General features: G+C 41.6%; 1 protein-coding gene across 1 annotated transcript; it reads right to left on the bottom strand.

Annotated features, from left to right (window-relative positions):
• Positions 1-1,398: 1,398 nt before the first annotated feature.
• Positions 1,399-9,912, bottom strand: LOC136577680 (up-regulator of cell proliferation-like). Its single transcript, XM_066577593.1, has 3 exons — positions 9,862-9,912; positions 5,270-6,150; positions 1,399-5,185 (listed from the first exon to the last, which is right to left on the bottom strand). Exons 1-3 carry the CDS (start codon positions 9,875-9,877, stop codon positions 1,424-1,426), a joined length of 4,659 nt encoding a protein of 1,552 aa, XP_066433690.1. The 5' UTR covers positions 9,878-9,912; the 3' UTR covers positions 1,399-1,423.
• Between the last annotated feature and the right edge of the window lie 6,413 nt (positions 9,913-16,325).

Here is a 16,325-nt window from a genome sequence, read left to right as displayed (position 1 = left end):
TGGTCGGTTTAGAAGTAAAGATGAGGGAGGTGAGCCGTATAATCATTTTAAGAGTATCAGCATTATGGAAGAATGGGCATAATATGGTAACGGCTATAGGGTTGTACAGTGACTAGCAAAAGTATTCTCTCCTCTTGGTGTTCATATTGCAACCCAGAATTAAAATAGACATTAATTTGGAAGTTATGTAATGTTGCTGATAGAATCGTCCAAATAATTACCATGGAAGGAAAAATTACCTTCTTTAAAAAATAATTAACTTTGCTATGAAACTCCTAAATAAGGTTGGGTCCAACAATTTACTTTGTAGGTTGCATAAGTAATGGAATAAGGTCCCCCTGTGAGCAATCAAAGTATCATATGATCTGTCATATGTTGTCCTTAGAAATACACCTGTTCTGTAACATGAAGACCAAGAAGCAAACAGGTCAGAGGTCAGTAACATCCCATGAAGCACCATTACATCCATTATACCAACATGGAAATAGAAAGAGCCCACCAAAACTGACCAACCGGGCAAGGAGGGAAGGAGCTGCAAACATCCATGGTAAAGATGGAAGAATTTGTCCATAGGACCACTTCAAGCTGACACTATACAGAGTGCATCTTTATGGAAAAGTGGTCAGAAGAAAGCCAATACTTAAAGAAAAACAGAAGAAAACACAGTGTAGCTGACTCCACAAACACACGAAAGAACATTGTCTACTCAAAGGAGATCATCATGGAAAATGCTACATGTGGAGCACATGACACTTCCAATCACCCCAAGAACATCATTACACAGTGATGCCTAGTGGTGGCAGCATCAAAGGGGGTGGAAAACTGGTCAGGTGTGAAGGAAAGATGGACAGCATTAAGTATAGGGAAATTCTAGAGGAAAGCCTGGGTCAGTCTGCCAGAGAAGTGAGATTGCGATGAGGGGTCACCTTCCAGCAGGAGTATGACCCTAAACATACTGCTAAAGCTACACTGGAGGGGATAAGAGGCAATGGTTGAGTCTAATCCCAGACCTCAGTCCCATAGAAAATCTGCGATATGACTTGAAGATAGTTAGATACCAATGCAACCATCTAACTGGAAGGACTTGGAGCAGTTTTGCCTGTAAGAATGGGCAAAAATCCCAGTGTCTAAATCTGCTAAACTAATAGAAATATACCCCAATGGACAAGACAACTCCATAAAGTATTGACTTTCAGCAGGTGAATACTTAGGCTCATTAAAGTTCCTTGTTTTGGTCTTAGTTATTGTTTGTATCACAGTAAAAAATATTTTGCACCTTCAAAGTGTTCGGCATATTGTGTAAAGCAAATAATACAACCCCCCCCCCCCTGCATATATCCAATTTGATTCCCTCTTGTAATGCAACAAAACAAGAAAAACACCAAGTGAGGTTGAATCCTTTCGCATGGCACTGTATGCACCATTATTGTGTTGTTAGGCTTTGCAGTGCTTGTTCCTTTGTAATTTTATACCAGTCTTTGGGCAGGTTTGCTTCTTTTGCTGCATATTCGTTTGCAAACTGTTGGTTATATTCCTTGAAGATGTACTTCCAGTATACAGACGCCTTGATGCTTGGGTCAGGTTGAATTTTCCAGTCTGGGAAAATTGTTCTGTATTCTTTGTAAGGGTGGAGTTCCCACTTTGTCTCATGGCACTTGAATTTTCTTTCAGTCACCACATCTGTTGTACAAACCTCATGAAAAAGGACTTTTGTTTCAATATCTCTGTACCGTCCCAAGCCCTGGGGTCGGTGTATGGAAGCAAAGTGCTCTTTGTGGTCAGCGCCTCCGGCCTCACATGGGACTTTACAGAATGGGCACTGCTTCCCACATCCAAACACCTTTTTAAACAATTCTTCTTGAGGCTTTACTGTAACCATGGAGAGTAAATCTTCCACACTCAAAGACTGAAATTCATTTTGTACTTTGTTTTCAACATCAGGTAGGAAAGATAAGACATATTGGAAGAAATGTTGACCATTAGAGGAGTTCTGGTTCTGAAATGTCACCACACTCATGTTGTTCTGTGAAATCACTAAATCTTTTCTCAGCATCTCAAAAAATATAGTTAAGCAATGTTCCAATTCTGAATGTTGTACAAATGTCTGGTCTTTAAGAACATGTCTTATTTTTTTTGATACACTGATTACAATTGCTGTAATGAGTGGATTCAGATGTCTTCGGTCTTGGTACCGGTCGGTTATGTACTTGGTTATCCAGTTTATAGTAAAGGTCTCATACTTAAGACTGTATTCCACATATTCAGAAACATTTTTATCTTCAAGTAGATTCTTTAGCAAATTGGATTGAAAGAAAGTTCTACTGCCATATTTGATAGAATCTTCACTGGTCATGATTTCCTCCACAATATCCTTTCCAAGGTTTAACTTGACATACTCGCACAGTGCCGGCTTCAGACACAAATCGCAGAATCTCTGAGCCCTCGTTATGGTGTCATCCTTCTCTTCATAAACTTGCCTGAAGGTGTTTAAGTAATCAAGTTTCAATCCCTCAAGGCAACTTTTTGGGTCATTTTCAAGGATGAAGCCTTCATGCATCTTCTGGAACAAGGGAGCTGCCTTACCTAGAGCATGCAATTTTACCTTCAAACCAAGTAATGGTTTGAATTCATATTTTTCTGTCATTTTATCACTGAGACCTTCATTTATGATTTCCAGTAATTGCCGACAAAATATATTATGGTAATCCTGTCTTGTGGTAACTGTCTTGTCAACGTATCTATGACAGCGGTCTAGAATTGTGTCAACTACACGAGTGGTTTCATTCCAAACCTCGGGGGAAAATCTCTTTTTGATGGCTTGCAATATTGTCCCTTCAAGATATTCAGGTTTAATTTTGAATACTTTTGTCTGGTATTTATCTAAATTGTTGAGGTTAATTAGCTTCTTGTTGATGTAGCCTGGTTTATTTCTCATCTCTTTCCTTAGATGTTCCAGCATGAGTTGACCAATGTTTCTTTTCTCAAAGGTACTAAGATTGAACGCTTGTAATGTTTCATTCCACATGGTCTCAAACTCAGACTCCAGCTCTTCAGTGTTAAGTTTGGACTGGTCTTCTTGATGTCTTCTCAGAAGTTCGCTGACTTGTTCCTCGATAATTTTCTGGTAGTTTCCTTGAATGCTTTTTATTTTACTTTTTTCTTTCTCAACTTGGATAATTTCTTGACACTTGATATTTAGGTAATATCGAAGCTCTTGTTTAAGTTGAGACACACTATTCATGAAGTCCTCTTTATAGTTTTCTACCAGTTTCACGTGCTTATTATCACTCTCAAAATATTCCTCTATAGCGGTTTCCATTTTCTTTGCTTGTGGAACAAGAATTTGCTGTATGTCAATATTCAGGCCTATCCCCACATCACTTTCCTTTTGGGCAGCTAATTGATTTTTTATCTCATTCTCCATCTCCGTCATCCAACTGTACACTGCTTTACGAAATTGCCACTCCAAGTTGGAATATATAATGCACAGCTGATTATAGGCATCGGCCACTAAGCTGCACCTAAAACTAAAGAGAAATTTTTCATGCTTAACAGCATCCCACAAACTCTTTATCCATTCTTTAAATTCTGCAATGTTACAACAGTCAGAATTAGCTTTTAGTTTTAGAAAGTCTAACAAATACATTTTAAGTCTATAGACGTTTTCACTATATCCTAGACTAACTGAAGCCATAGTGGGAGCACCATGCCACGGACCTGGAATGTACCAATTGTTCTTTTGAAGATCATAGTCAATGATATCACAGAATTTTGTTACATCGGAGTTTCTCTCCATTTTTGCAGCAACTTTGGTCATTTCATCCAGCTGATTCAGCAGTAATTTCTTCCCTTTCATATTTTGTTCTAGAGCAGACACATCACTCACGTTCTGATGGACAAATTGACAGTTGGGTTTCTTGCCAATTTCTTTCATCCTTAGAAATGCATGAACCACAATCTGCAAAATGTCTTTCATTTCTGATGAGTTTTCCATGGATATATTGATGATAGTGATGTCACTCAACCCAACCACAAGGGTGGCCAATTCATTGTCATGTTCAAAACTGTCTTCAATTGAAGCCAACTCGGGAGATTTCAACCCTTCAGTGTCAATCACCAGAAGAAATTCACAGCCTAATTCTTCCTGGAAGTTCTCCTTCACTTTGATAAGAGTCATGAAGGCTCCTCGTGTGCATCGGCCACTGGCCACTGGGAACTGCAGACCAAATATTGCATTCAGAAGAGTGGACTTTCCTGTACTCTGCACTCCCAGCACAGTTATTACTCTCATCCTACATCGCCCTTCCATCTTTGTATCTAGCTCAGTTAAGACATCAGTTATCCACTGTAAAGGAATGTTGGAGGCCTGTCCATCTATGAGTTCTAATGGGAACCCATTTAGCAGGAGATCGGCAACAATTCCTGGAAGGTTACTCCATTTTCTTTCACTGATATGAACTTTATCATTTTCTATCATTGAACATTCAGCCTCATAAAACTGCCCCAGTTCACGCAGAAAATGTTCTATTCCTAAAGTATTGTCTGGTAAGATTTGTTTATTGCCTTCAGACATTAGAAGCCTTTTGGTTTCTGAATCAAGATAAAAACGCATCCAATTCAAGAAATACATTTTTTCCACTGGGGGCAAATTAATGAGAGCTTCTAAAAATGTTGTGATGTTGTCAGAGATTTTTTCTTGATATTGCTTTTTGCGCAGATCTAGATTTTCTTCAGTTAAATGTGACCTGTATTCTTCCCCAGATCTGTTTCCTTGACCCTTCATTCGGCACATTTCCTTCTCATTTTTGGAATATTGTGTCCAGAAATCACCTTGTAGCTTCATGTTTTTCTTTTTATAATCTTTCACATCTCTGATGTCTTCAGTGATCTGTTGGGCAAGTAACTTTGTCTTCACACACTCTTCTGTATGCTCGTCCACCATCACTCCAATTTCTGAGGCAACTTGGGCACTCTTATCAAGATTACCATAGCTTTTATCTCCAGCTGTTCTTTTTTTTATATGAATTTGCAATAATTTTGCTATCTTACGATCTTGAAATAGATTTGGATTCAACTTGATGATTCTTTTGTTCATATTCTGATCTGGAAAGAGCTTTTTTAGATATTCCAGTATCTGTTTTCCTTTATTACTATCTATTTCACTTATGGTGAAGATGTAGTTACCGTGACCACCAAGTGATAGCTTCTCCAGGAATGTTTTCATTTGTTGTTTAAGAAAGTTAGAAGTTATGTTGATAATGAAAAATATTTTATCACTGGAAACGTCAACCTCCGATAAAAATTGGTTTTCATCATCCATACCCCCAACAAATATGAAGACTGTTTCTGAGATCTTTGTAAGGAACCTGACTTGCTTTCTGTATTGTAAAACATCTCCACGCAGGTTAGCAATGGCTAGACAATCAGGAAAAAGATCTGAGTCACTACCAGCAGGAAAGTACCAGGATATTTCCACCAAACCATTCGAGATTAATCTTTTCACATTTCCTCCACTCATGTTCGAATGCACAAAAAAATCATGAAGCTGCCCCTCTGCGCTTAGAATCTGATTCAGGATATTGGATTTTGATAAACCGTATTCTCCTATCCTGATAAAAGAGAATATTGGCATGGAAATATTGACCACATGGTCTTCCATAAACCCTCTACTTTCTCTCCTACTTGGTGGTCTCCATCTCTTCACAATATCCCTCATTGCCCAAAGAAAAAGGGTGCAATCGGAGCCATCACCAGAAGGAACAAGTAAGGGTACAGCAAACTGGCACATAGACATTTTCAATAAAATGTGTTGACGCAGAAGGGGATCTGAACAATGCATGACAGCACACATAACATCGAGAGGGTTCACAGAATCTGATGCATGCAAACTTTCAATGGAATTAAAGTCAAAATCTGGATCTTGATAGATATCCTCTTCTTCATTGTCTTGTGGTTGTATATAACGTGCAGTTCCGTCCGATGCCATGAGCTTTTGCAAGAAGTACCAAGGAACATTGGTCAGTGGATGAGGTTCAATCTTTTTACATGTCTCTGATCCAATATTTAGAAAACTGGTAAGAGTGAGCTTTGTGGTTTTATAGGTCTCTAATCCAAGGTTTACCATTAGGTCTTCAGGAGAGTTTGTACCACCTAAAAGAAAACAATGATAATATTGCATTGCTCTTTTAAAATACATTGTTCTTATTTTTAGAGAGTTTTTTATTTACTTTTATATACATGAAAACAATCTAAATAATGAGAAAAGGTGAAGGGCAAAGATCATTAGGAGGAACTTCACTCGTTAAGAAATTTTTTAGGTGTCGTAAGAAGCGCGTGTTCAGTTCAAGACTACAGAAATTAGGAGACACCATGGAGAGGTAGTCTTCCATGTGTGCACTGTTGCTATTGTAATTTTTAGGCCTCATTAAGCAATGGAAAATGGCAGGCTGGGGGTATGGGTGAACGGCAAAATGGCAGATCCAGATGCTGCCAAAGTTAATTCAGATGTCTGACTCCACAATTAATGGAAGACTATGAATCAGACCTGAATATGAATTCAGACCCCAGACCAGACACCTAAATTAATCTTACCCCAAACCTGAACTCTAAATTAATTCAGATCCCGGATCTGACCCAAACATTAATTTAGACCCCAGGCCAGACACAAAAGTGAAATTAGACTCTCTCCCCATAAAAAAAAAAGAATTTAGACTTCTCACCAGACCCTTATGTACTTACAACTCCCAAATGCTACCTCATGGGGCACTGATGAAATGACAGCAAGAGCCCCCACCATCTGTCAAACACCTTAGATACCATGGTTGCTATTGACCATGACATCTAAGGAGGCAAACTGCTGGGATCGGACTTATAAAGCCAACTTCTTCCATTGGTCTTACAAGTATATTGACAGCATTCACAACGTCGTCATGACAAGAAAAGTACATCATGGTACAGGAACATGCTATTTCATCATTTTCACCTCTGATGTTTTAAGTAAATGTAAATACACCCTGTCCCTTTTGCGTTTCATATCACAGGACAGACCTGTGGAAATGGGACTCTTGGCTTCTATGATTATAGTGAATGACTCCACTGAATGTAATCTACTGTTACGGTGACTATAGATGTCAAAAGTAACTTGTCACCCTGACAAAGCTATTAAAGAGATTATGTCACCAGGTTCATTAAGCTTGAATCGGGGCAGGAAGGGAAGGGGGGGTGAGGTGTACCGGCTTCTTTCTGGCCTCATCATGCAGACTGACAGCTCTGTGGCCTTTTATGTATAGAGAGCGCTGTCACTCTGCATACTGTGAGCGGGGAGAAGCCAGCATGAAGTGCATGAACCTGGTGACAGAACATCAGCATACAACCTTAATAGAGTTAAATCAAGGGGTATAATTACACCCCATACAGAGCCCACCTATAATATCATGCAGGGCTGCTGAGAGACAAAGAAAAGCATGTGGAGTCACATGGTGTAGCATATGATTTCTCTCAGCCAATCAGCTCTGAAAAGGGTCATCTAATGTAGTATCCTCTTTCTATGAAATGGTGGAATGTAAGTCATATTATCCTTTTCAGATCTGCTGACTGGCTGATTGGATCATCCAGCAGAAAAAGGAGGTGAAGCACTCGGGAACTCTTATCCACTTTAATCAGTTTACAAAAGTCCAAAAAGATTTATTGTCACTCCATAGTATCAGACAGATATGCGACGTTTCATCTTGAAGGTCTTTGTCAAGCATAAGCATAACATCTGAAAATACTGATACATTTGTTTTATTTTAGATGTATTGGAGCAAAACTAAAAAATTGTTGCATAATTCTACACACCCTTTAAGTGGTAATATAGACCCCAGACCTTCTTTTTAGAATCCCTCATATAAAATCACCAGACCAGCCTCCCCTCCATACAGATTCCATACAAAATAGAGATTCCTAAGGGCCTATTCAGACGACCGTATATCGGCCGTGTATTCACGTCGGACGATATATGACATCCCTCTCTGCAGGGGGAGGAAGCTGGAAGAGCTGGGAGCAGTGCACTGAGCTCCTGCCCCTTCTCCACCTCCTCTCCGCCCCTCCGCACTATTTGCAATGGGAGGGGGTGGGATGGGGTGGAGCCAACTCCTGAGACTTAGCTCCGCCCCTTCCTCCTCTTATTTACTGTCATGCATCTGCCCAATAGAAGTCTATGGCATACTTCCCAACCATCCCTTTTTGTGGCATTGTAAATGATTTTCAAAGTGGACGGGGCTTGTATAAATTTGCATAAAAGTGGGAATTCTCAGGGTATTTTGTGGGTTTTCCTGTGCAGATCAAGGCGGGTGTCATGTCAAGTCTTTGCCAGCACACCTTTGTTTCTATGGGTCCTATCCTGACTAGTTAGAGTTAACATCTCCTTTGTTTACTAGTCCAGGTTAATTAGTCCTGCAACTGTCAGTGAGGTGTGGCTGGTGATTGACAGTTCTGTCAACCAATCAGTTTCTCCTCTTCCCTATATAATCCAGCTCTTCCTGGCTGGGTGCTGCCAATGATTTTCACTGTTCCCTGAGCAGTCAGCCTACTCAGAACGCCTGTGTTCGGGTTTGTTCCCTGTTTGTATCTGTTGTTAGTCTGGTATTCTATTGTTCTTGTCTTTTAGTTTTTGTCTGTCTCTGTTTGTTCCTTGGTTGCCAGCACTTTGGTTCCCCTCAGACCCCCGTGCAGTCCTCGATGAAGAAAGTGGGGTCGTCCCTTTTGGGACGAGTGCTCCTGTGAGGTGGGTTCAGTCTGAGGGGTTCAGAGTGCCCCGCTATGTCCGTTTGCTCACTTTTCTGTTCATCCTGTGTCTAGTTACACATATAGCTAGTTTTCATGTCCGTTTTGGCTGTCTTCGTACCAGGTTGCTGTTCGCAGTCCAGGACGATCGTAAAAGCGGGGCTTGAAGGTGTCCCGAGAATAGGGATGCAAATGTTGGAAGGTATGATCTGTCAGAACAGTACTGGACATATATGATATACAATAAATATGCTGTATGAACATTGCCTTATACTAGCAGTTGTGTCTTTGCCAGAAAATCTTCTTGATCCTCAGATGATAGAAAGTTCTGAATCAAACCAGTTTCTGTTCACATTATATGATCACAAGCTTTGCTGCTGTTCCCAGCGATCAGCTTTGATCTTTTAGGGAACCTGAGCATAGGAGTTCAATTTACCTGCAGCACCACCGCAGGGCAGATGAAGCATTACATGGTGATCAATGTTCTGTGTAATCTAAGGACAAGCAGGGGCCTTCAGAAAAATATACTTTGCATTTACTTTCGGATCCAATTACTTGATAGAGGTCTCAAACATGAAATGCTCTTTATTAACTCTTAACTCTCTAGCAGGGTATTTGGCTGGCTTCACATGGGCATATTGGCTTGCTCAAAATTTGGATATACAATATGCAGAGAATAGAACCCACTGATTTCAATGTGTTTGTTCACATTTCTCTATTTTGCGCACACATTTCTGTCACGCAAAAAAAATACAGCATACTCTATTTTTCTGCATATCTGCACACCAAAGGACACCATAGAAGTCAATGTGGATTCGCAAATGCACACGCAATACACAAGAAGACTAATTAGCCATGCAATTCAGTGCATCTTTGTTTGCCATGCGCAAATGAATATACTTTTTCGGTGCCAAGGTACAGTAAAAAAAAATGATACGAACGCAAAAAGCGTAATAAATTGCGCAAATATGCAGTGTTCAGACACGCGCAAATACGTTCATGAAAAGTTGGCTGTAGAAAAGCGTTTCCTAGCCAGAAAAGATAGTAAATATGTCATGTTTTGTACTTCATTATCAAAGACACGATCAGACATCTTACCTTGTATTTCATCCATACTGGCAGGTGACTGTAAGAATCTCTCGGTGACCGTATTCTAAAAAAATGACAGTAAAATTATTAAGTACAGTATTATGGTAAAAAAAAAATCTCACTGTCTAGTGTACAACAGAACAAATCCCTGACATTGAAGAAGAACTAACCACCTCCCAGGGCAACCTGTTCCACTCATTGATCCCCCTCACTATCTAATATCTAATCTGTGTCTCCTCCCTTTCAGTTTCATTCTATTGCTTCTAGTCTTTCTGTGTGCAGATGAGAATAGGGCTGATCCCTCTGCACTGTGACAGCCCTTCAGATATTTGTAGACAGTTATTAAGTCTCCTCGCAGTCTTCTTTTTTGAAAGCTAAACATTCCCAGATCCTTTAACTGTTCTTTTTAGGACATGATTTGCAGACCGCTCACCATCCTGGCAGCTCTTCTCTGGTGGAGAACAATACAATAATGAGTGTCTGCAGGCAGCAGTGAAGCATGGTGGAGAGCGGTAAAATAATGAATGTCTGCAGGCAGCAGTGAAGCATGGTGGAGAGCAGTACAATAATGATGTCTGCAGGCAGCAGTGAAGCAGGGTGAAGAGCAGTACCATAATGAGTGTCTGCAGACAGCAGTGAAGCATGGTGGAGAGCCGTAAAATAATGAATGTCTGCAGGCAGCAGTGAAGCATGGTGGAGAGAAGTACAATAATTAGTGTCTGCAGGCAGCAATGAAGCATGGTGGAGAGCAGTACAATAATGTCTGCAGGCAGCAGTGAAGCATGGTGGAGAGCAGAACAATAATGATGTCTGCAGGCAGCAGTGAAGCATGGTGGAGAGCGGAACAATAATGATGTCTGCAGGCAGCAGAGAAGCATGGTGGAGAATGGTACAATAATGAGTGTCTGCTGGCAGCAGTGAAACATGGTAGAGAGCGGTACAATAATGAGTGTTTGAAGGCAGCAGTGAAACATGGTAGAGAGCGGTACAATAATGAGTGTTTGAAGGCAGCAGTGAAGCATGGTGGAGAGCCGTAAAATAATGATGTCTGCAGGCAGCAGAGAAGCATGGTGGAGAGCGGTACAATAATGATGTCTGCAGGCAGCAGAGAAGCATGGTGGAGAGCAGTAAAATAATGAGTATCTGAAGGCAGTCGTGAAGCATGGTGGAGAGTGGTACAATAATGAGTGTCTGCAGGCAGCAGTGAAGCATGGGGAGAGCGGTGCAATAATGAGTGTCTGAAGGCAGCAGTGACGCATGGTGGAGAGCAGTGCAATAATGATGACTGCAGGCAGCAGTAAAGCATGGTAGAGAGTGGTACAATAATGAGTGTCTGAAGGCAGCAGTGAAGCATGGCGGAGAGCGGAACAATAATGATGACTGCAGGCAGCAGAGAAGCATGGTGGAGATTGGTACAATAATGAGTGTCTGCTGGCAGCAGTGAAGCATGGTAGAGAGCTATACAATAATGAGTGTCTGAAGGCAGCAGTGAAGCATGGTGGAGAGCGGAGCAATAATGATGGCTGTAGGCAGCAGAGAAGCATGGTGGAGAGTGGTACAATAATGATGACTGCAGGCAGCAGAGAAGCATTGTGGAGAGTGGTAGAATAATGAGTGTCTAAAGACTACAGTAAAGCATGGGGAGAGCGGTACAATAATGATGTCTGCAGGCAGCAGTGAAACATGGTAGAGAGCGGTACAATAATGAGTGTTTGAAGGCAGCAGTGAAACATGGTAGAGAGCGGTACAATAATGAGTGTTTGAAGGTAGCAGTGAAGCATGGTGGAGAGCCGTAAAATAATGATGTCTGCAGGCAGCAGAGAAGCATGGTGGAGAGCGGTACAATAATGATGTCTGCAGGCAGCAGAGAAGCATGGTGGAGAGCAGTAAAATAATGAGTATCTGAAGGCAGTCGTGAAGCATGGTGGAGAGTGGTACAATAATGAGTGTCTGCAGGCAGCAGTGAAGCATGGGGAGAGCGGTGCAATAATGAGTGTCTGAAGGCAGCAGTGACGCATGGTGGAGAGCAGTGCAATAATGATGACTGCAGGCAGCAGTAAAGCATGGTAGAGAGTGGTACAATAATGAGTGTCTGAAGGCAGCAGTGAAGCATGGCGGAGAGCGGAACAATAATGATGACTGCAGGCAGCAGAGAAGCATGGTGGAGATTGGTACAATAATGAGTGTCTGCTGGCAGCAGTGAAGCATGGTAGAGAGCTATACAAGAATGAGTGTCTAAAGGCAGCAGTGAAGCATGGTGGAGAGCGGAGCAATAATGATGGCTGTAGGCAGCAGAGAAGCATGGTGGAGAGTGGTACAATAATGATGACTGCAGGCAGCAGAGAAGCATTGTGGAGAGTGGTAGAATAATGAGTGTCTAAAGACTACAGTAAAGCATGGGGAGAGCGGTACAATAATGATGTCTGCAGGCAGCAGTGAAGCATGTTGGAGAGCGGTAAAATAATGATGTCTGCAGGCAGCAGAGAAGCATGGTGGAGAGCAGTACAATAATTAGTGTCTGCAGGCAGCAATGAAGCATGGTGGAGAGTGGTACAATAATGTCTGCAGGCAGCAGTGAGGCATGGTGGAGAGCGGTACAATAATGAGTGTCTGCAGGCAGCAGTGACGCATGGTGGAGATTCCCCACAAGTTTGGGGCTATATTTCAGCAAATGGTGTTGGGGATTTTGTCCAGATTAATGGTGTCCTAGATTCTGAGAAATACTGGCTAATATTTACCCATGATGCAATACCATCAGGGAGATATCTGATTGGCTTCATACTTATTCTGCAGCAGCAGAATGACCCCAAACATACAGTCAAAGTCATTAGCATCTATCTTCAGCCTAAAAAGGAACAGGGAGTCCTGGAAGTGATGACATGGCCTTACAGAGCCCTGATCTTAACATCATCGAGTCTGTCTGGGATTACTTAAATAGATAGAAGGATTTGAGCGAGCCAACATCCACCGAAGATCTGTGCTTAGTTCCTCAAGATGTTTGGAACAACCTCCCTTCCGAGTCCCTTCAAAAACTGTGTGCAGGTGTACCTAGCAGAACTGATGGTGGTGTGAAGGCAAAGCGCGTTCACAGCAAACACAGATGGGATTTAGATTTCTCTTTTGTTCAGTCACTTTGTATTTTGTTAATTGACAACAAAACACTTATTTTTGAAAGCATTCTCACACCTAAAGACATGGGGTACACATGTCCCAGGTTGGGATCCTGGGGGCTAGTAGATATAAAATGCTCTAAAACTCACAAATATGAACCTATGTACAGTGGATATGAATAAAATGTACTAAATTAGTTCTGACCACATACACTGCCATGGTAGAGCGAGGAAGAGTGAACCCACCCAGGTCAGCTCCATCCTCGAAAATAAAAGAACTACCTTGGATTTTCTGTGGATCTGCATCTGAGGCTCCAAACAGAACCTCCAATGTGAATGCCCTCCAATATTGTGCGGTTTTCTCTTTCTTACCTGTTATCAGTGGAGAAGGCAGTGAGGTCTGTGTAGAAGATCCAGCTGTTATCACATGGCTGCAGACATCTGTCTTGGATCATGAAATATAACACAAAGTCTATGTGTCAGATTCTTGATCAGTATATCCTCTCTACCCAAAGAATCACCAACCAATATGCAGCTATACTACTACAGCAGACGGGCACCACTATATTGGCACAGATACTGAGCTCTTCTGACTTCTATCATTCTATGAAAATTGTTAGCTGGTACAAAGTAATATATATATGTGTGTGTGTGTATTAAAAAAATGTGGGCAGATGTCACAGGCATAAGTGTCAGTAATACATGAATAGTAGAACTCGTCACTTCCCATTCTCTCTGCACAGCATTAAGGTATCGTATGGCTGACTGCAGAATTGGAGGAGTCCAACTGGAAAAGGACAGTGATATCACCATTCCAACAGACATAACTCGACCCCTCATCGTCTGACATCACCAGGCTTGCAGAGATAAATCCCAGCTAATTCTCTAACATCATCAGCCCTGCAGACATGACTCCACCCTCTTTCTCTGACATCACCACCCCTGCAGAGATAACTCCAACCTTCATCCGCTAACATTACCAGCCTTCCAAAAACACCTCGAGGCAAATGCCACTTTTCTGCATGTCAATGTGGCCATATATCTTACATACAGTAGTTGTCAACCAAAAGAGCCAACAGCCATTCCCCCCTAACAATCCTTTTGGCATATACATTTCGGTCATGAGCTCAACAGAAAGAGGAGAATTAGCCACTTCCATACACCTGTTGAAATCGAAGATACCTGACTATAGTTTTTCTTTCAACATCTTCCTTCGGGGGAGTCAGAACACCCCATGGATATTAGATGACTACTGTCGAAACCAACAGGTTTGGCATCCATCAAATGTGTTTGGCCTCTTTAATTAATGTCTCCCCAACTCCAAATATGACAATCAGAATAAATTCCTGGATCAACATCTCCCATAATGATGGATTTCAATATATCTGATCATTTATTCCCATTAGATATTTGGTGACTTATTTGCCTATCCTAATTGAAATAAACATGTACTCTAGGTGAACCTGAGCATGCATGTTGATAGTAGAGTCAGAAGTAGATATTGGGTTCGAGAGACATTTTCCTAAAATGTACTGTATGGACAGTTTTAGTCATTACCGATAAGGTATTAACATAACATTTTACTGTAGGTTGTAAAGTGCTCACTATTTAAATGCTGCTTTCAATTCTGACAGCAACATTTAAATGTCCTGATTGATTCGAATTTAACGCTTTCCAATCCAATTATTTTTTCTCATCCATTCTCCTCAACTCCAAATAAATTGGAGCTGGGGAGAATGGATGGGAAAAAAATACATTTTCCCTGCACCCTCCTGAACTGACAGAGTTCAGGGGGGTGCAGGTGCTAACTGCACCATGGGGGGACCTGTTTACCTGTCCGGCGTCTTCCGCATTCTCCCTTCTGCCTCCCAGCTCGGCGATCATGTGACTGCTGGGGTCAGGTGGCACCCAGCGGTCACATGATCGCCGGGCCGGGAGGCAAAAGGGAGAATGCGGAAGACGCCGGACAGGGAAACAGGTTCCCCCACGGTGCAGACTCTCGGCTCAGCGTTCATGTGACCGCTGGGGGTCAGGTAACACCGTCGGTCACATGATTGCCGGCCGAAATCTCTGTGCATTACATAGCGCTAATTGAACCCTTTCTGCCTTCTCCTCGGGAGTGCTTGATGAGGATCAGTGCAGGAGTTCATCTGCACCTGATGTGTCTGATGATCGGGTGCAGATGCACTCCTGCACTGCAGTGTCGGGCCTGTCCCGACATCGGAGCTGCAAAGGGAAAATGATGATGTCGGGGCAGGCCCGACATTGGATTGGAAAGGTTAACTCTCCTGAACGACCCCCTTGCAATGAGATTGTGGGGGTGCCATTCAGTCAGGGTCCTTCTGAAGGCTACCCAGGGCTGTCATGATTGTTTACCTATTAGGGACATGACTGTGGCATATCTTTAAAAGAAAGCCTGTTGAAATTATTAGTATTGCATTATACTGGGTAAGCAATCAAACAATCACAATCTCAAGTCCCCTGTGGGAACTGAAAGAAAAAAGTTAAAATAGCTAAAGTTAAGACATTTTAGGAAAAATTAAAAAAAAATTAAAAGTAAAAAAAAACCCTACAGTCATCATGTCAAAATTTTTTTGAACAAATGTAAAAATTCCTATCACTGTGTCCATAAAGGTCCAATTTATTAAAATATCACATTTTTAATTCTGCACAGGGAACACCATCAGAAACAAATATGCAATACCAAAATTGTGCTTTTTTTCAACAACCTGTATCAAAGAAAAAATGAATTCATTTGTACCCCAAAATGGTAAAAATAAAAACTGCAGGTCGCCACCAATAAAATGAGCCCTCACACAATCTCATCAACAGAAAAATAATTAAAGTTAAGGACGTCAAAAGATGGCGACAGAAAGCTATTTTTTTCTTAAAGCTATTTTATTACATAGAAATACTGCATAAACTTGGTATCTCTGTTGTAGTGGCTCAGTACATGCTTTCTGACCCACTCCATAATGTCATACATGTATGTCTTATGTAGATGCTCTGTGCAAAACTGTCTTGTCATTCTGTTATGTGCATTATACACCTGCATCAAGTGAGAGGTTAATGTCTGCAAAGTGTGAGCTGACTGTCTGTAAATGTATCAATTTCTATCCTGTCATGTGGTATGAGTAAAGGTATAAATGTGAGTGCTTGAGAGCGGGAAAGGAGTTCCATGTCTTTTGGAGTCGTAGTCAGGAGGTTCAGCTACATGGGAGTACCTTTATCCCTCATGTAGTGAAGCATGGAAGAGGAGGAGAGGTTTTCCCAGCTTGGATGTGCATGTGAGGAGTAAGGAATGAGCCCCACTTAAGCAGAGCGAGAGCAACCATGAGTGAGTGTTAGTGAAGGCCCAGTGCA

Source organism: Eleutherodactylus coqui, chromosome 8, assembly GCF_035609145.1.
Source record: "Eleutherodactylus coqui strain aEleCoq1 chromosome 8, aEleCoq1.hap1, whole genome shotgun sequence".
Classification (NCBI taxonomy): Eukaryota; Metazoa; Chordata; class Amphibia; order Anura; family Eleutherodactylidae; genus Eleutherodactylus; species Eleutherodactylus coqui.
This window is presented reverse-complemented; position numbering and strand designations above follow the sequence as displayed.